The sequence below is a fragment of the Pholis gunnellus genome, assembly GCF_910591455.1.
Source record: "Pholis gunnellus genome assembly, chromosome: 6".
Classification (NCBI taxonomy): Eukaryota; Metazoa; Chordata; class Actinopteri; order Perciformes; family Pholidae; genus Pholis; species Pholis gunnellus.
The window spans coordinates 9,885,355-9,908,383 of NC_136532.1; the positions used below are offsets into that span (position 1 = coordinate 9,885,355).

Consider the following 23,029-nt stretch of genomic DNA (forward strand, 5'->3'; position numbering starts at 1 on the left):
ACTCTCATCTCATGCAGGCACGGTGCACAAAACACAGAAGCCCTGCACACAGGACCACCTCTGACCAATCCCATTATTAAAACCTAAAGAACTAAATTAGATCCGTCTTTGAGAACCTCTGAAAGCTGCCTGGATCTACTCCATATATCTGAGGTGGCTGTGTGTTAATGATGTGCTCCCTATCAGACTGATAAGATACTGTGACGCCAAAACATATCGACCTCCTGGAGGAAATTCATTTTCACTCTTCTTTCTGTGCTGAGACAAATGATCTACTCTGCACACGGACATTTTAAAAAGTCGTTTTTAACGGAAAGAGCAGTATTGTGCGCGCGTTAATAAGATATGCCCAGGTAACCTACATCACGTGATTATGTTTTACTGAAAACTGGACGAGCAAAGTGCATGTAGTAACTGACAGTGGAGTAATCCAGGTTTTTCACCACTAATACGGACATTACACAGCTTTCACACAGCGGATTGCTTTTCCGATACAAACGTCCTGTTCAGCGACAATGTTCGCTTTATTTTCCATTCATAAATGGATGTTTGACTAAACTTAGCGATGAATGCAGGGGAAGTAACGCTGTCGCCTACCGTAAGCGCGTGATCCTTCGTGTTTCCGCTACCTGGTTTCCAGCTGTTGACCAATCAGAGCCTACGTTGTGACCTCATCGCCGGCCGATAAACCAATCAGAAGAAGCCAGGAGAGGAACCCGGAAAACATAATGTCCATGTTATGAGCATGGAACCTCTAACAAGGTATGGGTTCATTGGTTAAGGATACGCAAAACATTGTGTAAATATATATTTTTAAAAACGTTTTATAGAAATTAGGGGCCAGTTAAAACCTTAAATGATGCAATTTCAGAGGTACAATACATCCAGTAACCACCCAATTAATACATTGTCATTTTTAAAGCAAAATTGTCATAAAAAGTCCAGCTTCTTTCATGTGAAGATGTGCTGCTTTTCTTGGTCGTATATGATGATTTTCTTGGTCGTATATGGTCGTATTTCTTGGTCGTATATGATATTTAGTTTTTTTTGTACATAACAATTTGAAAATGTGCTTTTTGCAGACATTTTCACAATTTTCTGGCATTGAAGACAATCATATAACTCACTTGGTCCAGAAAATAATCTACAGATTAACAGATGATTCTTGATAGTTGTAACTTTAAATATAACATGCATGGAGAGGCAGCTGGACTGCTGCCTAAACAACCACATTAGCTTTTAGCCCAGATACCATCTGTACACAGAAAACGGATCCACCTGCAATGATTTTGCAATTAAAAATGCAAATTAGTTCAGTAAAAAGTGGCACCATCTTTATTCATTTTACAATTTGACAATGTGAAGTCTACAGCATGGAGAGCAAACAAGTGTAGAGCACAGGAAATTGCAGGGACAAAATAGATATGTTCAATATCATTTGTCAAAACTCGAATAAAATGTCAAAACAAATGTTTAGCTACACATTTCCATTTGTGAAGAGGTACTCAAATTATTCGAATTTATTTCATCACACAACTACCATGGATATTCTTACAAATTCTTCTGTATCTGGTTTGAACAAGAGTCCTAACTTAAACATCCCCAAATCCATTCTGACGGGTGAAATTTCCCACATCTCTAAAATAAAAACAAACGGTTCAAAATTAAAAGAATTGTAGCTTACATTCTGCATGTTGCACAGAGTGGTAATGTGGTACAAATGTGTGTGAAGGGACCGATAGACAAGCGAAAGCACACCCAACCCAAGCACGTGCGCACGCACACACACACACACACACACACACACACACACACACACACACACACACACATGCACACACACGACAGATTTAAACCGGAGACACAAGCATACAAATACAAGTCATAAAATCAAAACCATCAAAAAATGAAGGTTATGTTTATTTTTGTCTGTCAGGAGACTGAAGAATAGTTTGATAGATGTGAGTGTTAAAAAACAAAAAAAGCAAAGTGTATGCGATAAACTAATGGACCACACTCTTAAAATGCGGAACATCTACATTTTATTTTATGCACAGGAATGTTGGACATATGTTTCATTAAAAAATACAAAAATAAATTCAAAAAAGACACCCACAATCCAGAATAATAGTCTGAAGGGGATGTGTTGGAAAGGGGGCAGGGGGGGGAAGGGGGGGCAATCTGAGTCTGCTTCAATCTGAGTCTCCTGGGTCTACAGCAAATGACCAGAGTACTGCTTCACACTGAAATAAAAAGAGTGGAAAAATAAATAAAATACACAAGAGGAAAATTGCAATTCACAAGTCAATGATAATGTCAATATATAGCTATGCAACTGTAGGAGGATGAGATCTTGGGAGGAAACGGGTGAGGAGGCAGAGCAGGAAGGGAGACGGAGAGCGGGAAAGACAGACGGGCAGAGAGAGGACGACGGGGGAAGATGTGAAATAAATGGCCGACAGAGAGCGAGGAAGAGGAGGAGGAGGAAAAAGAGGGGTGTGGTTAGTCCTTGTGTCCAAGCAGGTGCAGCACACTGAAGAGGAAGGGGGGGGGGGGGGAGGAAGAGGGAGGCAGGGTTAGTTACCATGGCAACACTACACTACAGCGGTATTAGCATTCGTGGCTAAGCTCGGTTAGCATCAACAAGGAAGTAGTGTGCATTATACATGCCTACTGGTTGCCAAGGGAGACAGAAGAGGAGGAGCCTGTGCTATTTGGCAGACTGTGATTTGTTGTCGGTTGATCTAACTAAAAACAACAAAATCACTAGTCTTCCACACAGCAGCAGCCAGGGGAGAATCAATCCACTCCCTGCTTCACACTGAAACGGCTTGGATGGCAAACAGACATTCTGCTTTATGTTTTTTTTACTTCTACCAAATCATATTCAATAGACAAATATGACAGTCAAAGAAGCATGTCAATTACATTGACCCTTTTAAAATAAAATGCTATTGACTTTGCTTACTCATTCACAGCCATTTCATGCAAGAGGAAGGGTTGTACTAGTTGCAGGTTGCATGGGGAAAAAGGAAGGGGGTTAGTGGAGAAGAGACAGCAGGCAACAGAAATACACAACCCAACAACAAGTGGGTTAGCTAGTAGTAAGATGCAATTTCAGAAAAATACATTTATGCATTTATAATCCTAACAAAATATGTATATGTGTGGTGCAGAGGTAGAGAAAGAAAGCATTTTTTTTAAGTATCAGTAGATACTTTTAGCTTGCATGAGTTTACAACACTGCACTCTCTGAGATGGTTGCACTAACAGTTTTTACAAGAGCTCAGGCCAGAGTCTACATGACAATGTCAGAGGTTTTGAAAGCTAGTCGGTTTGATGAGCACAATTTCATGGCCTTCATGGTTCAACTACAACTAGGGTGCTGAATCAAGACAGAATTCAAGTGTACTCATTGTAAGGCAATGCGAGAACTTACCTGTTCTGTAGAAGGTACTGGGCATTCTGGATCTGATCCTGGGTGCCAGTAATAGTGATTATTCGGTCCTCAGAACCTTCCAGAGGCTCATCGATCTTGATGGAGGCTCCTGACTCATGGCGGATCTGTTTGATCCGCTGGCCTCCCTTACCAATGATGGAGCCAGCCAGCTGTCAGTGGGGTACGGAGAAGAGAATGAGAGGGAAGAAAAGACAAAACATGGGGAGAAACATTTTAAGCACTGGGAGAAGATTAAAAAAAATGTAATATAGTATGTATGACATGTTCAAGAAAATACGAGTTCAAGCTGTTTAGGAAGAGATGAATACTACTACATCTCAAAGGATGTTTGTCAGTTACACTGAAATACTAGAGTCTAGAGTGAGGTCAATGTGTGGGAGACGACATGACTTATTGGTCATGATGCACAAATAGACTATGACATAATAGGTTAATGAGAGTGTGCAGATGACACAATCACATATGGTAATGTAGGGTTTTATTACGTCCGACTGAATGTTTTTTGACACGAGGGTGTAGTGGGTGAGGTACACCGATTTGTCTTTGGTGTGCCAGTTTGTATGTTATGTTGCCGTCATATACTCACATCTTTAGGGATCGTCACTTGTGTGGTAATGACGGGGCCACCCATGTCATTATAGGAGCCACGTCCGCCTGTTGGCCAGGGGGGAGGAGGACCACACAGACACACAGGGAAAAGAGAGAAAGTAAGTAGAGCACTTGAAATCAATCCTCGGCTGCCAGCATTATCACACGTAGCTCAGCAAAAATTCCCCATCATTCTGATGGATAGAAGGTGTGAAGACTCACCTGACTGGTAGCTATCCCAGGAGGAAGTGTTGTCTGAGCAGGAGAGAAAACTCAATATAAACATTAAGTCTGTGACATTCATTAACAAATCACTGTGACTCATCATACAAGCCTTTTAATTAGCTGTGTGTGTGTCATCCTAAACATTTGCTGTAAACTAAGATTATCTAAAGAGAATTCATTGTACCTGGAAGTAAAATGTCATTCCACTAGTTTCAATGCAAAGTACAATATTGTTGCAAACCAACAGCCCCGTCTAAATGTGAGCTGTGTATGTCCTTCTAGCCATGTTGACCCTGTACACATTTAGTCATATTGTCTGTGAACAACACATTCAGACGACATGCTACACTACAGTCTGCTGAAGAGAACCCTGAAGGCTCCACACCAACAGACAGCCTTGAAACCACATTCATATAATGACACAGGGAAAACCAACAGACAGAGGCTTAGTACTCACCATATCCTCCTCCACTCTGTAAGAAGCAAACAGAAAGACAACAGGGTTACATATGGTACGGTCGATTCGTTTCATCTTTCTACACATCCCAGATGAATGGACAGAGGACTGTAAGCACAGATGGATGATGATGATGATGATGCAGCTTCGTCCACGGAGCAGACTCGACTAAAAACCCGTTTTCATCCATAAGCCAGACTCCTCCTCTTTCTTTCTTTCCCTCCCTCCCTCCCTCCTCTCCTTGCATCTCCATCAGCCCCCATTTTCACCTGCTATTATACTGCTGCTGTCACCAGGGCAACAGGCAATTCAAAAAGCTGTTGCTGAGCAACGGCAGGCAGTATCCTGCTAGCTCTCAGAGAGCGAGCGAGAGAGGAGGGAGGAGAGAGCGAGAGAGAAGCGAGAGACCTTCCAGTCTGTCAACAAAGCGTTATTATTGCCTAGCAACCAACCATGGCCACCCCCACCCTCCCCACCCCCAACATCCTCCCCGTCTTCACAGGAGAAACCGTCTGGCCATGAAAAGTACACAGTAAGAGCGCAATTATAGCTGATTTTTATGGGGTATCTCCGACTGTGGTGATTATGGTTATTTGGTGGCTTACGCCATGCAAACACTATCTTGAATGCTTCCGGGGCTCAGATGAGTGTGTGCACACGAGTGACCAGCTACAGTTGTGTTGTCAGTAAACTCTATTATCATTACAGCACAATGGACAATCGCATATTGCCTCGTGCTAGGACCAACCAGTGTGCAAGCCTGAGAACACTGGCACCCAAGAGCTGCATGCAAGGGTCACTAACCATGTTATCGCTGTAGCGATCCGGTCTGCCTCTTCTGTCACTGGTGATGAAATGATTGGAGGGGAGGGAGGGAGAGAGAGCGAGAGCGAGAGAGAGAATGGGGGGTGGGGCGGAAAGAAAAATAAAAATGCTCAGAAATTATTATTTTTGACAACATTCCAAAGGAAATTTGTGGTCTAGGTCAAACTGCACACACGCTGAGCAAGATTACACTATAAACACATTTCCTCTCAGCCATCTTCCCACACAGTAACAGGAACAGCTCTGACAGTGTTATGGTGAGAGAAGTGACAGGTGGTGGTGGTGGTGGTGGTGGTGATGATCAGAGCCATGGGCGGCTGATTTCTCCCCCCAAAACTGAGCTCAAATAAAGGAATTTGCTGAAGAAATGTTTGGCTTTATCTGGTACTCTTGCTGTTCCTGGAGGTCACCTTATTACACATTGGTGTTATTAGCTATAATGGCACTAATGTAAATAGTGGGTAGGGTAGAGCTTCCCATTTTAATGTGTAAAAGTCTGCCAGAATGTTGCATTCAAATGCAACAGTACATCTCAAAAACGGACTTTTCCAATTACAAGTCAGCATGCCGTTTTGCAAGGCACTCAAGTGACGAAAGTCAGCTTCACATCAGCACATGACCATCATATACACCACCACAACTACTTCCTCTCCACCTGGGGAAAACTGGGAGCGAATAGCAGATTGGATATTAACACAGGAAAGACGTGGTTGTACAACATTAGTGTAGTTCCCTACAAAGTGGGACAGGTGAATTGGGATCAGGGTAAGGGACTGAAGCTGCATTCACACCAAATAAGGCATTGCGGTGAAACCGGCAGTCCTCTTATTCATTTGAATGTGGGAAGTGCGTTTAATCTGCGGCGGTGGGGACGCTGAAAAAACAAACTAGCATTTGGAGAAACGCAAACAGATGTTACGCTGCAGTGGCCAAAAACGTAACCGGTGATCCAGAGCTTTACAGCCCCGCCACGAGGGAACAAAGGAAATAATTGTTGTGCGGCCAATTGGTGTTAATGGGCAATAAATAAGTGACACTCCCATATCGACGCACAACCTTGTACTAATCACTGCAATGCATGATTTGGTGTGAATGCAGCCTCATGCTGGCTATGGGGCTACAGGCAAACGGACAGTAGAGCAATGGATGTTTGTAAGGCAGTCATTAGTGTTGAGAATTAGGGAAGACAAAAGTGATACAGAGTAGATAACCAGGCATATTCAACAAAATGCAAAAATAAAGTATCAACGCAGGAAAATATGGGATGTGTAGGAATACCTCAACACATACAACTTCATTTTAATATTAATGTATTTTAAGTTTTTTCTAATTGAAATTATGCTGAACACTAGTAAATGATCCTCACTAAGACCAAAGGATAAAATGCTACTCTACAATTAGGAAGCACCACCCAATGGTATTAATGAGGACTGTTGCCTTTACAGAGCACCTTCCTATATTCTAGTACAAAATGACAGAACATCAAAATGTCAAAGTATCCCTGTTAGGATAAGTTAGGAGGTTTGGGCAAAGGTTTGGGGACAGAAACTTACTTGGACCTGTCCTCTGAGCCACGGTACGAGTCATAGTAACGATCTTCTCTGTGGGCAAGATGGAGATGGGAAAAAGACACACAAACACACCCAGACATACAGTGATGAGCACATACAATTTATGGAATGATAACCGTGAATACAAATGTTTCCAGAGGGGTGCATAGTGCGACACATGCAGAACACTGGACTCAGTTTAACCTCTGAAATTGACAATGCAAAGCAAGTTGAAAAAGTGAGCCTGACTGGAAACTAAGCCCCTGAAGAGGGACTAAGCTTTGTGTACGCAGATGCAGAAGGAAACAAGTGCTCTAGAATGTATGTGGGAAATATCAAACACTTACAACTCAAGAGGTTAACAGGAGTAAGCGGACTCTCAACTTCAAACTGATGAGTAGGATCATGAAGACACTTGGCATTTCAGTGTTCAGTAAAACAAAGAATGTGTACAAGATTGTATCTGTATTAGGCATCGACAACATGCCCACTTTAACGTAAGGCTTATATTTTAGGAAAACTACTTCGACACGAACACTAACAAATATCTCTAGACTGCATATTTTTACTGAGACAATAACGATCGGCCGTAAAACTGTATTTCACACTAAGACGGTGATGAACTGTGTGTCTGTGTGTGTGTGTGTGTGGGGGCTACACCTCTACTTACAAACTCAACTAAGTGTCCATGCCTTTGCAGGACAGAAAAGAAAAAGCGAAGTAGGAGAGCGACAGAAAAGAGCACTAGACGGTAGATTCTTTGTGATCATGTCTTACCCTCCTCTGTGTGGGTGTCCCATGGGCATGCTGCGTCCACGCCCGCTCCCCCTGACAACCCTACTCGGGTGGGGTGGAGGAGGACCTCGGCGGGGGCTTATCTCATCGTAATCACGGCGAGTAGGAGGCATGGGTCCCCGCCCCCCTCTGCTAGAGGGCATTCGTTCAAACCCACGGTCTCCACCGCTGGACCTGCCCCCACGCATGGGGAACCCTCCCATCAGCCTGCGACCTCCTCCCCTCTCTTCAAACATTACGGTGAAACCACCATATTCATAGGTTTCGTCGTAGAAGTTAGGGTCGTAGGGCTGCGCACGGCCCTTTATGGGAGCCTAAAAAAGGGGGACAGAAGGGAGATCAACTGACCTGCTCAAATACATTTCAAATGCAGTTTACAAGAATACAGGTGTGGAGGGAATAAATGTTTTTGACATGCTGTTGACACTTGATTGTCCTCCACTATGCAACATTTTATATTTCCAACAGTCAATGTATTGTCAATCAGAAAAAGGATTCAATATGTTGCATTTCTTCAATGTATTATTCCCGCCAATCACAAAAAAAAGGCCTCTGGACCACTGTAAGAGATACTCACTTCAGCGATAAGCTCCAGCATCGTCTTGATACACTCGACCACTCTCTCAGTTTTACCGCCGACCAGCACCACACGGTCTGTCGACTGAGGACAACACTCCTGAAACAGCTTGATGCTGGTCTTTGTGTTCTGGAGACAGATACAGGCACACATGAGGATCACAGAGAGAGATCGAAATGATAAAGCAGCTGATTCCACTTTAGAAAAACATTACAGTTCACACATCAAATCACTACTGTGTCATTTTATGGGTATATTTTCACATCTTTGAGGTACATGAAGTATTCTAGGACATAACAGATTGAGCCAGAGGAAATAACAAGTCAGCCTGTTAACTGCTTTGCAACTGATTTAGTTGTAAAAATCGGATCCATATCCCATTGACATACCTCTCTGAGCTCCTTGATCTTGGCTCCCTTCACTCCAATGATCGAGCCAGCCAGGCTCTGGTGGATCAGGAGGCGCAGCTCGCAGTCAAAATCCATACCATTGTACTGCTGGTACTGAGCAAAACATGTCGCATGTTAGTACTTCGGCACAGTCTATTTAGTTCTCTGAAAGTCTCAAACTTGCCCAAGACTTGGGTTTATTTCTAATTATAGCAATATCCTGCACCTAAAAGGCACAAAATAGCAAGTTAATGTAGAGGATATAAAGAAGTCAGTAAGAACATAATCCCATACTTAAAATGATTCCCCACCAATTGATTGCAGGTACAGGCACATGGCAACAGTCTTATAAAAAGCCTCAAACAGTAGCGCAGACACAAGCAAACATGTTTTGAATAAGTCAAGTTCAATTAAGTCAAATAAACCACTTATTTGCAGGTGCAAACAATACCGAAAGCACACAAAACTCTAAAAAAAAAAAATAAACGTTAACATCCACCATTGCTTTCACTTTTAAATAAATGGTTTAGTTCATTGGGTTCAAAAAGACTTGACATGAATAGAAGAAACCAAGTTCAACAAGTCCTCACCTCTTCCAATGTTGGGATGATCTTCAGCATGATTTCTCCCACTGTCTCGATGTCGGCACTGATGCTCAGGATGCTTCATAATTCACAAAGATGATGGGGTTGGGGTAGCCAGTAAGACACCCCAGGGGGGAGGGAACAACATTTGAGATTAGAGAACTCATAACATCCCCTTTCATGCCATAAAAAAACAGCCACACCCCATTTAACCAACTCACTACTGAAACTAACACAGCCATATGAACTGTTGAGATCCAGTGTTTTCTAAACTTGGTCATGGTCACTGATAATTCACCACTGTAAGTGGGAAAACTGGTACCCAAATATGTAATGAAAGAAAAGTCGTTTATCCAGAGAAAGGAAGAAAAGAGACAAAATAAAAAAGGACCCAAAGAAAAGTGACTGCATTTGGTGACCACTGAAGGGGCGAGACAGGGAGGGGGGGGGGGGGGGGGGGGTAAGTCTGAGGAGGATCTGGCAGGAATAAGCACCAAAGGTGCCAAAGAGAACTCTATAGTCCTAAAGCATAGCTGGGTGGATGCACACCACAAAGCCTTCAAAGTGCCTAACACAACGTTGAAAGATTAGGGACGACAGAGAACCAATGACTGCTCTCTCATATTTTTAAATCACGTTTATCAAAGCATCCCGTCGCTAAATAATAGCCTGGATAGAAATGTTGATGCTTCATTTTGGCCAACGATAATATATAGAATCTTGTCGTCTGCACCCACCTAGTTAAACAATAAAATAAACAATGGATTTACTGATCAAGGTAACTTAAGCACAGTTTGTACATGAAGTAGAATGGTAGACAACTGAGGGAGAGCAACAGAGCAGATTATACCATGGAAAATTAGGGTTGCCACTGCTATTTAAGGGGATGGGAGAAGCAATAAACGCAACACCAACGAATGCATGGATGAGTGGGACAGAGAGGGATAATCTGTACGTTCAATAGCTCCAGTAGTCAATAACAAAGTTCAGATGAAGCAGAAGACAGGAAAGGAAAAACACATACAGACACAACACTTGAATCCTAGCTTGCCTTTAGCGTTTCAGAATGGATGGACAATCACGGGTCTATCAGTACAATTATAGCATCTCAAGGAAAGAATGGGATGGTGCGAGAAGCAGGTGAGCTTATGAAAGTAACGGAAAAAAAACAAGAACACCAGTATATCCACTCTGAGGGGGGAGGGAGGTGAAAACGCAAAGATAGTGGAGGGTAATCATCAGCAAAAACATAATAAAAAAACAGATATACTGCACAGATTAAAGCAAAGATTTAAAAAGACAGTGGCAGATTGTGGAAAAACCCTGACAACACCATCCTAAGTTTCTCTTAATGTTGACGTGACTTTAAAAATGGCATGTAAAAAGGATCTCGACATGGCTTTTACAGGCAGATTTGGACATGAACGCATTTAGGCATTTTGACTCAGGCTAAAATACTAAGAGAACAGGTAGGTTAAAATACAGTGACTTGACAGAGGCAGGATGACTATTTATTATTCATCTCTTTTTGTTTGTTTGACCTGTAGTCAGGCAGTGAGAGGGAGGAGCTTAGGGACATACCGCTCAGGCCCACTGCTGTCTGGGACTGACACACTGGCATTGAACTGGGCGTGGAATGGGCAGGGGCCAGGGCCATTCGAGCACAGATGTCAATCAAGTAAGGCGCCCATTTAGGGACAGGGCACGATTATGGACAGGGCCAACCAGGGTGTCAGGTGGGCGGGCGCAGGAGGGGCCATCCAGAACATGGGCAACAGAGGAGGAAGTGGGCAAAAGTCAACAGTAAAATAATAAACAAGGGAGAGGGAAGAGGGAAGAGGAATACATTTTTAATATACAGGCTCTACACTGTTCAAACGTGACTTTAATTTGATTCTCTCAGAGATAGGTTTGTCAAAGAGAGAAAAGGAGAAAATGTGACATTGGAAAATGGGTGATGGCATATCAAGAACATGATAAGTTCAATGTTGGGGAATAGACCAGAGACAGTGAGAGAGGGGGTAGAGCAAATTGTGGAGGGCTATAGAAAGAGGCAATGACATTGAAACATTAAATATTAGTCAGGTTGCCTTATTAGCTGGCGTTTCAGGTGACCTCATGAACACCGCACTGTGCCAATAAATTTAGATTAACAAAAGCATCAGTGTTGCCACAACAGCATTGTTAAAATAAATTATCAAGATGGAGAAACAAACTGACATGAAATTGGACTTTTGTGCCAGGGGCCAGTTTAGCTGAGGTAGTCACATGCTTATCATATGAGAATAAAGAGGTAACAAATCAACCCGAAATGGTTTGTCTGACGTTTTCATGAACAGAGGGCTAATATCAATACAGACACTCGCTAACCACACCCCATATTAACACAGAAGAAAATATTGCCAATTACCAAAGCAAGTTTGTAAACAGATATCAACGGTAAATGATTGTCATTTTTTACTGCTGTTCCATAGAGGGGCTGGGTATGTTGGGAGACTGAACACCAGTGAACGGTAAAATAAATAATACAAAATAAAAATTCTGGGCGTATATGTATAAAATGTACTCACGTCTGTACGGAGGGCTTTGATGTTTTTGCCACCCTTCCCAATCACAGCTCCTGCATTCTGAAAATACAGAGCACACTTAACTTATAGCTGTATTGCAGCAGTGAGTCAAAGAGGACACAAAAAAAAGAGTTTACATTTCTTTCCTCCCCAATATTGGAAAGCCTTGGAAAAATGTTGGATACATAGACTCCATTGCTTTCCAATTTTTGAGAGATAGCTTATCAAAGGAATTCAACCTATGCGTCTTATGATTTATGGCATTACGGTGTTATACTGCACTAATAACATTGTTGTTCTCTCTACTTCTAGCCATAGAGGTGCAAGACTTGTTGCAATGAAAAACAAGTCCATAGTGCATAAAAAAAAAAGGTAGAAACTGCATCGGGTGAAAAGGTTTGAACCTTTAAGTCAAATGTTTCTATGTCACAGTGCCTGAGCAGCACATTCATTCTGCCTCACAACCTTAGACACCAAGTGCCAAATTCCTTTGCGTAAATCTGAGATATACCATCTACAATGACCTAAAAATGTTAGAATAAATTGTCATAAACATTTAAACAATATTTCGCGAGAATTTGCAGTAGCACAACATCTGTACGACTACCCCTAATAAAAAGGGTAGAAATTAAATTATCCAAAAGATAGAGATGTCATTCGGGCAACAACTAAAAATATGAAAAATGGACGGAGTACAAGAAATCTGGAGTCTTACTGGAGGGCTGCACAAAACAGAGAGAAACATTGTGAGATGAAGGGCAAACTGATTTACTTTGCTCTGCAGGAGGATGCGAAGCTCAACCATCTCGTCTGAGTTCCTGGAGCGCTTGAATGATTTCTGGTCATCTCCATCCTCAGCAGGGCGCTTACCTGGCATAGGGAGATAAAAATACACACATTGCATACACAACCCTCCACTGGATAGCAAAAAAAAAAATTAAAGACCACAGAAGGCAGGAATCAACACTACTATTGCTATCCTTTCCTTACATAACACAGATACATTTTAAGGTGTATAGATTTATAAAATCTGCCAATAAACTGGCGCATTCTGACAACATAACCGAAAATGTAAAAAGGCTAGGTTTTATACCGTTTGTCTCTGTGTTGCCGAATGAAGTATCGTCTTGCTGGTCAATTTCTGTCTCCATGGTCTTCTGAGAGTGAAGGAGACGGGATGGGCAACGCGGTCTGGGGAATAGGCGGCAGCAGCAGGAAGAGAGATGCGGAAAATTGGCCCCAGTGAGCTGTGGAGGTCTGTCAGCATTGTGAAAAGGAGAAAAAGAAATAAGTAAATTCAAGCTTTGTGCTGGAGATCCAGCTATTCAAGAGCCCGGGATGAGAGGAAAACTGGCAGAAAACCGGCACTCACCGATATTTATAACAGGGACAAGGGCGTGTTGATAGGCGGAACTAAATTAGCAAGAACCAAACAGCTGCTGCGACCTGTCGGGAGGGAGAGGCTAGTTGAAATACTGAGACAAAAAGGCTCAGCGAGAGCAAAGGCAACAATTATGATCGAAAACATTTATTCCATTCCCATGTAGGAATGACTTTACATTTGCTAACGTTTTAAGGTCCATGAACATCTATCCAGCATTAAGAGACAATATTTACTTGAAGGGACACAATTATAAGAACGTAGCTCATCAGTTATGGTTTCGTAACATTAACAAGATTGTCTTCGTGGAGAGCGAAGAAGGGATTTGCACTGTTTCGGAGAATTAGGAGCTGAGTCAATCAGCCATTGATGAACGAACAATATTATTATATTAACATTACCGCTAATGTTAGATACCGAAATGTTCACGTTAAAGATTAACGCTAGCCTACTGCTATCTAAACAAGCCAACACGGCATGTTCTCCATTTTAATCAATCTTATAACGTTAACTGAATAACTAAACCCAGAATTTAAGCAACGTTAGCGAACAGTTGTACTAAGTGTGCTAACTTGGCTAACGTTACCAGGGTTGCTAACTAGCCTGGGTTAGCTACGAGCTCCGTCGTGTAACGTTAGGTCTGAACCAACGTTAGCTATTAATACTTAATACATGACCGTACGCCCTTTTTAAACATTGTTATAGTTACATAGGAGGCAAGGCGTTGCGATGTGTCTGTGATCTAACGCGAGTGGGCTGATGAAACACGACTTATCGGTCAATACAAAGACCAGTCCGAACCATTCAAGCTAGCGACTAGCTAATTTCGCCATGTTGTAATCAGTTCGGTGGGGCACAAGGAGAGCTAACGCTATAGTGCCAGGCTAATTAAGCAGCGTTACACCAGACACGAAATACGGAACAAAGTGACGGCCGAAGACATATTAATTTGTATATTACCTGTGCACTGAAACTACATTAAGCTCAATGTGGCATCGAAAAACTGGGAAATATCGTCAAAACACAAACCTGCAGTGCAACACCTCTCTCGTTTCCCTTCCTTCTCTACCGAACCTGGAAATGTACCCGTTGAGCTAAAGAGTGCTGATTGGTTGAACAGAGAGTAAATCAAACAGGCGGGAGTAACCATTGGTTAGAAGAGACGTCAACCAAAGCAGCAGAGGCGTTTCCAAAATAACACCATAAGCTCTATTTCCGGGTGCAGTTGGATCTTTCAGGTTGCTCAAGTTATTCCTGTATAAAAGGTGTGATGATCTGCAAGGCTTATGTTACGTGGTGTCTTTCTATGTACTTGTAGGGGAACAATTGTTATATTGAACAGCTGCGGTTGTATGTAAAAGCCTGTATAACGTTAAACATGTTGTATGGACTCAAAGCTAAGGCATAGTAGCACCAACACTGGTCAACTTTGGCGCCTTAACTACTTCCCACAACACTTCGTGGAAGAGGCTGCCTCCATGACTCGCAGGTAACTTCTATATGAACTTGGACGTTTTATTATTCTGTCGCATGCCATCCCTGCCTGCATTCCTCACTCAAATCTGTCCTCTCTCCTCCACAGTACCCAGACGTGACCACCTGCAGAGACAGAGGGCTTATCAAAGCTAATGTGACCACAGCAAAATAATAGTTAACTAATCTCTCCAGGTGATAAATCACCACAAGATTTGATGACAAGTGGTTCTGGAGATACAGAGAGTAGATGATCCCTTAACACAAAAACTCCCTTTAAGCTCCCAGTGATTGCATGGTGCTATGCAATGAATTAAATTAAATGTAACATTTAAACCACTACGTGTACACTGGAAACCGTAATTTACTAAATGTGTCGTTGCTAATGTGTAATCCAGAGTAAAGCCATTACTGATAAATGTAGTTGAGTATGAATAACGCAACTAGCTTCTTATAATAACAGATAACATTGGAGAAACTCTCAGGAAGTGGCCTAAGTCAAATACAAACAAAGGACGAGGATGGCCCCTGAGATCCAAGCAGTGGTACATGCTACCCAAGCCTGGCTGCAGTCCTCCTGGCACGTCCAGGTGCCCTTTGCCTGGCTGGAAGCCTGCGTGGAGTGGCTGCAGGAAGAAGCAGGCGGCGCAGGTCGTCTGTCACAGCAGCAAATCAACCAACAGGTAGGCTGGATGTCTGGATGTGTCTGTGCAGCTGAATGCAAAGTGATCACGGCCTAGAGTTTGCTCAGTTGTGATATGATGTGTGACTTAAGTATGAGACTTGGGTGATGTGACAACAGGTGGTCGTATATGGAGGGGGAGACGATTACTCCTGTCTCTGTTTTAAGATGGTCTCTTGCATTGGATGTGAATGTCCTCTTGATCCCTCTCCAGTCATCCATTTACTCCTGGTTGATGACCGTTTACCTCGTCCCAGTTGAAGCTTTAAGTGGTTTACATACAGCTGATTATGTCTGTTTATTCACTCAGTCTTCAGTTGAAGGTCCTTGCTGCTTCACCAATATAGTGTTCGCCATCGCTGTGCAGAGCTGAAATAATTAGTCAATCAACAAAAAAATCTGCAATTTTCAAATATTGTTGACCGCTAAACAAGCATGCAACACACAGAAAGCACAACTCATTGAACCGTTGAGCAGACAAGCATCAAAAGCGTAAGACCGTGCACGGCTCCACTACTGCCAGCTGAGAAGAGGAAGCTCATGCTACAGTGGGTAGTCATCGGCATAGGTGAGCGATTTGAGGAGTGAAAGAACACCTCCTGGTCTGACAAATCCTGGTTTCTGTTGCAACATGCTGATAGCAGGGCAATTCTTTTGTGTTAAACAGCATGGATTCGTCCTGGTGTCAGCTGTACCAGCTGGTGGTGGCGTGTCATGTGGGGTATGTTTTCCTCCATCATTGGTACGCCACAGCGTACCTAAATATCGTTGCTGAATAGCTGCATCCCTCCGTGGCCAAAGTCTATCTCGTCTTCTTCTTTTTCAGTAGATACTTGAGGAGGATAATGCTCAGTTTTTCAAGGCACGGATCAACTCCTGTTGGTTTCAGGAACATGACATGTTATCAGTTCACCGCAGTGGCCGACATGGTCGCTTGATCTCAACCAGGAAGTGCACTTGAACGATTATGGTTAGGATGTTCATATCATGAACAAGAAACCTGCTTTTTAATAATTTGATGGCCATTTAAGTAATGGAAGTGAACGGAAGTAGTGAAGTATAAAAATCTTGTCAAATAACTGATATTACAGAGTGTCATAAAATAGATCTTACGGTGGGAAATAAACTTGTGCCTCTCTGCATGACGTGACATTTTAGGCACTGGACCAGTGGCTGCTGACGGACCTCAGGGACCTGAGCTACCCTGTTCTCCCTGAAGGACTCTCTCAGGCCCAGAAGACTGAACTCAGCGGCACCTTCTGTGTCCAGGTACAGGCTTGTTGATCATACATTTTACGCTATATTTTTCATCTCATGTTTATTGTTCCATGTTATGTTCGGGACAATGCCCATTGATCAGTAGAACATTATAAATTAGCCAGAGTTGGTCTGGAAGGCTAATAAAACCACCATGTTAGGTCTAAACAGCATGCCGAGGGCGATATATGCAGCTACAGCAGAACACAGGTGAGAAGGAGGGGGGGGGGGGGGGGAATACAAATATCCCCTGTAATAAAAACACAAACAAAATCATGTTACAGTGGAAATGGCAGTCCACATTGAGCAAAGAAATGAACAGAAAATGTCCCATTGTGTAATGTAGCTGTCGGGGTATAATGCGCTTATTGAAGTTTGTGTTTGCTGTTGTGTTGGATCTTAGAAAAATGTGGTTGAAGGCATTTTTTGCTTAATAGTATAGCAGTCTAAATTATTCCCATTCACTTTATCAAGATACCGTGGGCAATTCATGGGGAAAAGATGATTGGAGTACAATAGAATCCATATTTCTACAAAGCACCACTAGATTTCAGTTTTCTATCGTATGGAAAATAGAAACTCAGCTGGAAACCCCGACACAGAGTAATTAAATGTGAATTGGTGCCAAGGCTCAACGATGGGAGCCACAAGATATCAAATAAGACTGGCAATTCAAGAAATTCTCATGCACAGTATGTACACATTGTTTTTGTTATAAGACTGTAGTTTTTCATTTCACTAGATTTTCTATAGAAATTCTTACGCAGGGAAAAGGCAACGTAATCAAAGGTCCCACTCTGTTTTAGGTTGACTCATTGCTGGACATCAGTCAGCCTGCGTATAATCAGATGCAGAAGTGGAGGGGCTCAGATTGTGCCAACGACGAGGTGTCTGCTGTCACACAGTTCACCCAGAGGCCCTGGGAAACCAGACCAACCCGAATGCTACTCTTGCAGGTCAGAGACATTATTTTCCATTATAAATACAATGCTAGTGTGTACAATTCTACTCAATCAACTGTCCAACCATATTCTTTGATCAGACTTTATCTTTATGTTTGGTTGGGTAGAACGATGCAGAATTCTGCTTTTCTTCCTGACTGAATCAGAGTGGACAGGTACAATCAGTGGGAGCATATAAAAGAGTAAATTGCTGGAATATAAGGAGCAGACGGACTGTAATTTTCACCTTAAGTAATACACTTGTCACGGCTCTATGGTTTCTCAAGAATAGCGCTGGTGTTGCTTAGAAACGTTGCAGTGGCTTTTTTCTTTTTTTCTTTCCTGTTTCCGAGACCTGAAGTCTCTCAGTTCTAGGACTCATGGGATGCAAAGACCCACAGCGGTTTAACATGCACTGACATACGGTCAAACGGCAGGTTAATAAAGCATTCGGATAAGCTTTTAGCCGCTTTGCTGGTTTTAGGAAGTTTTGCAGTGAAACAACCTTCCACGGAAAATGCATAGAATTTTTTTTTTATGCCATTTGATCTTTGACTTTTAGAATTTCTAAGACATTTTCGAGAAACTGGTTCCGGCTAGTTTAACCCTCTGTGGTAATAGTTTGAGAATTTAAATCTGCAATAACTTCACAGTGATTTCAGTTGTTCCTGGTCAAATGTCTCTGTTGAACAGGTGACAGATGGAGTCCAGAGCTTGGAGGCCATGGAGTATCAGTCTGTCCCTGCACTCAGCACAGCTCTAAGGTTAAGAATCAATCTGTCAAATATTTAATTAACTGCATTGTGGTGTCCAACCACGTAAAGAGACGAACCATGACTTTCTTCTTGCTTTATTTCCTTCTTTATTTACATCTTTCCAGCTAATGTGTCTTTAATAATTAAAATTAAGAATATGTTATGTTACTATATAAAGGGAATGCTGTTATTTATTTGTATGTCATCTTATATTTTGTGTGGAAATGTCAAGAAATCAGAAATTAATAAACATATTACTGCCAGTTTGATTTTACTGCACCATATTTTAAAAATGGTTATTAGGATTGTTGACTCTTGTTACCCTCAGGCCTGGCGCGAAGCTGCAGCTGCAAGGGCAGATGGTCTGCAGACTCGGGATGCTTCTGTTGAGGCCGTCCAACATCAAGGTTCTGGGTGGTGAAGTGGAGGACCTGGTGGAGAGGAATAACCAGGTACACTGTTGGTTTCTCTTGTCTATCAAAAGCCGATTGTGTTTTCTTAATAATTTTATTTCGAAATTTGATGTGAATACTCAACATTGAGAGTAAACCTAGTTGTTATGCGGCAGTTACCGTTTCCAGCTTCTAAAGGGAAGATAAATACAAAATCCCAGCTGTTGTCATAAAGCAGTGTATTAAATGCAATACTGTGGACAGGTTCAGTGGTATGATTCTACTCTGACAGGGCAAGGTGCTGTGTCGGACGCTGGGACTTCCTGAGGAGCAGCAACAGGGGGGAGCGCCCCCCCCGGCACCACCACAAGGTATATTCAGTTCATTTAAACAATTTAGATTTGATATAAAATAAGGCCTGTTTAAGAAGGAAAATGGACGCCTTAATTCTTATCTTAAGCTAGGCATTTTAGAATTGAACATAATCATGATGTTGTGCCTCGTTTGTTTTCTCTTCAGGAAACCAGGAAGTGGAGGACCTGGAGCTCGATGATGCAGAGTTGTTGGCCAGTCTGGAGGCCCAGGAGGAGGTGGAAAGGGTTCAGGTGGGGCCTGTTCCAGACAGTGGCTACGGGACGCTCAGTGAGACCTCCACTCAGTCCTCGAGAAGCTCTTCTATCAGGAGCCTCGTCTCGACAGCCTCATCCAGGTGGGTGGTTAACGTTGACATTCTGATGCTGGAACTCCTCGGTGTTCACCGCCGGGCAAATACATCTTGACATTTTGAATTTTAGCATAATGTTGGTCTTCAGAAAGAATCTCAGCGTTTATCTTTCCTCTACTTTGGGAGGCATTTACCACTTACCGACTCTACTTCCTATAGACGAACATATTTTATATATAATTTCTGTCCTCTGCTGTCTTTATTGCTGCCTGCTGTCCTGTGACCACCAATTTCCTGCACAGTCGGAAACAAATGAAACTAAATTGCCACATAATTTCATCATTTTGAATTGAACGACAAAGGCAGTTCACTACTTATGGTTTAAAAACAACCTTTCTGGTGTCAAATTATTGTCAATTTACCAACTTCAGGCTTTACTCAAAGAGAAGACTGAACCACTTTGAGTAATATCTGACTTGTATCGTGATCCCCTGGTTTCTGTAGCTGTAGAATGTAGCGTAAAATGTTCCAGAGTTGAGTTTTTGGGTTATACCTCTGGCACATTGGGCCCAACAACATTGTTGAAAGTAATTGCTGGTTTGAAACTATATTATTTCAGTCCAACATTTTTGGTGGGTCTCTTGCAGAAATGAAGCCTCTGTCCGCTCTTACAGAAGTGGTTTGGCCCAGAGCAACAGAGGTGGTTCAGTCCATGGTCATCGCCACCTCAGCGAACAAGAGGAACCCGACCTCTCGATTCAACAGGAGATCTCGGATCACAACATGTCAGTCGAAGACTTTCCTGATGAGGACTTCGACAATCTTCCTCTGGATGAGTTGGACAGTGTGATTTTTCAACAAAGTGACAATGCTACCACGCAGTCTGTCAGCAGTCACAGAAGCACAACACAGAGCAGCGACAGAATAACAGGAAATCCTAACAGGGCAACAAAAGCCCAAACTGCTCAGTTTGGGCAGAACACTTTGAATGGCTCTGGGTCACGGCTTGGTTCTAGCAATTCAAGATCCACCACGCAGAAAAGAGACTATGTAGGCTGTGTTAAAGAAGCTACAGGGCAGGTCTTGTCCCCAGCAGCAGCTCTCCAGCCATCACGTGAGTTCGGCTGTGTTACTAATGATGAGAGTGATTTCATGGATGACGATATGGACTGCCTTCTTGCCGAGGTAGAAACCGGTTGGACCGGGGAGTCAAATCAGCTCCCTATTCAACAAGAACCAAGTAGAAGCCGAGAGAGTTCTACCAACAAAACAGGAACTTCAGGCTCCGGTCATAGACTTACCAGCGACTCATCAAGGCGTGCAACAGAAATGTTTTCATTTGAGAGCTCTCACAACACACCTCAGGGGCAAAATTATAACCCAAACAATGCAGCATTTGAATCTGTAAAAATAGACCGTCAGAGTGACAGCTCGGTCCCTGCCCTCACTCTGACATCTCCACCGTTTACATATTTGTGCCTGCTCGAGGAGATGACGTCCAAACCACAACGTCACGCCACAGAGATCCGAGTCAAAGCTTTCATTGTGACTCTCGTGGGGAAACTGAGCAGCAACAACGGCCTTTGGCGCATCTGCGCCACAATATCCGATGGAACTGGCTACCTGGACGTGGAGCTGTCCGATGAGGTTCTGACGGGCCTGCTGGGCTTCTCGGTGGCGGGAAAGGCGGCTCTGAAGCGCGACCCGGCCCGGAGAGGTGAGCTGGACACCGGGATGAAGAGGTGTCAGGAGGAGCTGGTGGACATGTGCTGCGTTATGACCGTGGCGCTTCAACCAGACGGCAGAAAAGCGGTGGTGACCAAGGCGGACCGGGTCAATGAGAAAGTATTCCAGGAGCTGGAGCAGAGGCTGAGAGACGGGAGGAAATAGACAGAGGAGTGGTTGAGGGGAAGTGGGCGATAATGAGAAAATTACAGGCAGCGGAGGAGCATATTGCCTTTAAGCAGAGATGGAAAATTGCAAATATAAGCATCACCTAAAAAGAATTGTGGGGTTTTTTTTTTGGTGATCAACCTGCCCTTCTGCTTTAGATTTGGAGAGCAGAATGTGTGAACTGGATGTCTGATGATCAGCAGGCAGTGTGTTGCAATGCATCCCATCTGCTATATGTGAATGTGACATTCTGTCAGTCGTCATTAGAGGATTTCATTCATCTATTCATAGAGCTATTTTCTGCTTGACACGCACTGCATCACTCCTATGCAAAGTGAACAGATCTTTAATATCTACATTTTATTTATCAACATATATTTCAAACTTTTTAATGTCACACTGTATGTAACATTAAACACTATATGTGAAGAGTGCAGCATGTGAGATGAGAGAAGGGAATCGGGGGAGGAAATACTTCATGCTGTGATTGTTGTAATGAATTGCCAGCCTTTGCATTCATTCAGGACATCCATTGCTTCTGACTGAAAAATTATTGAATATCCAAGGGCAGCGAGGGTCTTTAATAAACTCCCCCAGAGGAGATGAGAGGAAAGGGAGATAAAGGAGAGGCCATGCTTTCCGATTATTTCTGTTCATTATAGAGCCTCATCTGTTTTTGTCTTTGATGAATAAACCCCAAATTAGATGCCTTGCCTGTATTTACTGTATATTGAAATAAAATTGTTCTGAAGGTTTTACAATTTTCTCTCACTCTTTGACTAATAAAACATGCTTCAAGTAAGTGCTCGCTGCTAATTTTCCATTTCCATTTCTCCTCTTCAAATGAGTATTATATTCCCCAAGAATAACTATAAAAACAATAACCGGACATCACAGCAGTGTTTCATTTGGTTTGTAATAGCTTTATTAAACGCACCTTTGAGATATGCACGGTTTAAGCACACATAATGGTAATTGAATGTATAGCTCTGCAATATTATCTTGTAGCTCTTCAGGGGTGTCCGAAATGTTTCTTAAAGATGAAACATCCCAACAATTACAGTAACTCAAATTGATTAGTGTCTTGTCTGCCATCGTACGATGTAATTACGTGTCGGTCGCTCACACTTCAATTGCCTCAGTGTGAAAATGAGCACACCGAGGACACGGGCTAAGAAAGGCACGGCAGAGGATGTATGTTGGTACGTATGTGTGCTTACATTGTGTGCGTCTGTGGGCTCATACGTGTTTGTTATTGTGTTACGGCGCTGTGTGCACTTCCATTCAGGTAGCGGGTCTCTGTTCATTAAGGGCTAATCAGGTTGAACGTCTAAATCAAGCCCCTGCTATGCATGTCGATAACCTGTTATGTGCTAATGAGGCCTGATACGATGGAGAGGGGGAGCGCAGCAACCCATAGGGACATACAAGTGGAATAAATATTGGCTGATAGAGTAAATTAAACATAACGAGAGTGTTGCCACAGGGATCCTGCAGTCAAACATCACTGTATACATAATGTATATATTTAACTGGTAGTTTATGACAGGCGGCTTCATGGGGAGGCCCCTCCA

At 42.8% G+C, this 23,029-nt stretch overlaps 2 protein-coding genes across 6 annotated transcripts; one reads left to right on the top strand and one right to left on the bottom strand.

Moving 5' to 3' along the window:
- Positions 1-1,319: 1,319 nt before the first annotated feature.
- Positions 1,320-14,479, bottom strand: hnrnpk (heterogeneous nuclear ribonucleoprotein K). 3 transcript variants are annotated; one of them, XM_079161273.1, is made up of 17 exons: positions 14,428-14,479; positions 13,390-13,463; positions 13,111-13,274; positions 12,790-12,887; positions 12,021-12,077; positions 11,032-11,075; positions 9,457-9,529; positions 8,867-8,974; positions 8,478-8,606; positions 7,883-8,214; positions 7,109-7,156; positions 5,535-5,574; positions 4,731-4,746; positions 4,271-4,303; positions 4,047-4,114; positions 3,440-3,609; positions 1,320-2,243 (listed from the first exon to the last, which is right to left on the bottom strand). In XM_079161273.1, the coding sequence occupies exons 3-17, from the start codon at positions 13,166-13,168 to the stop codon at positions 2,213-2,215; spliced, it is 1,305 nt and encodes a 434-aa protein (XP_079017399.1). In that variant the 5' UTR covers positions 13,169-13,274; positions 13,390-13,463; positions 14,428-14,479; the 3' UTR covers positions 1,320-2,212. The 3 variants fall into 3 exon arrangements, with proteins under 3 accessions (XP_079017399.1, XP_079017397.1, XP_079017398.1); XM_079161271.1 differs by having other exon boundaries at positions 8,867-8,980; XM_079161272.1 differs by lacking the exon at positions 14,428-14,479 and having other exon boundaries at positions 8,867-8,980; positions 13,111-13,278; positions 13,390-13,454.
- Positions 14,480-14,606: 127 nt separating this feature from the next.
- On the top strand, positions 14,607-22,239 carry rmi1 (RMI1, RecQ mediated genome instability 1, homolog). 3 transcript variants are annotated; one of them, XM_079161368.1, is made up of 10 exons: positions 14,607-14,887; positions 14,981-15,066; positions 15,335-15,554; positions 16,712-16,822; positions 17,617-17,766; positions 18,445-18,515; positions 18,835-18,958; positions 19,191-19,269; positions 19,418-19,607; positions 20,210-22,238. In XM_079161368.1, the coding sequence occupies exons 3-10, from the start codon at positions 15,393-15,395 to the stop codon at positions 21,450-21,452; spliced, it is 2,130 nt and encodes a 709-aa protein (XP_079017494.1). In that variant the 5' UTR covers positions 14,607-14,887; positions 14,981-15,066; positions 15,335-15,392; the 3' UTR covers positions 21,453-22,238. The 3 variants fall into 3 exon arrangements, with proteins under 3 accessions (XP_079017494.1, XP_079017496.1, XP_079017495.1); XM_079161370.1 differs by having other exon boundaries at positions 14,981-15,554; positions 20,237-22,239; XM_079161369.1 differs by lacking the exon at positions 14,981-15,066 and having other exon boundaries at positions 14,623-14,663.
- Positions 22,240-23,029: the final 790 nt, after the last annotated feature.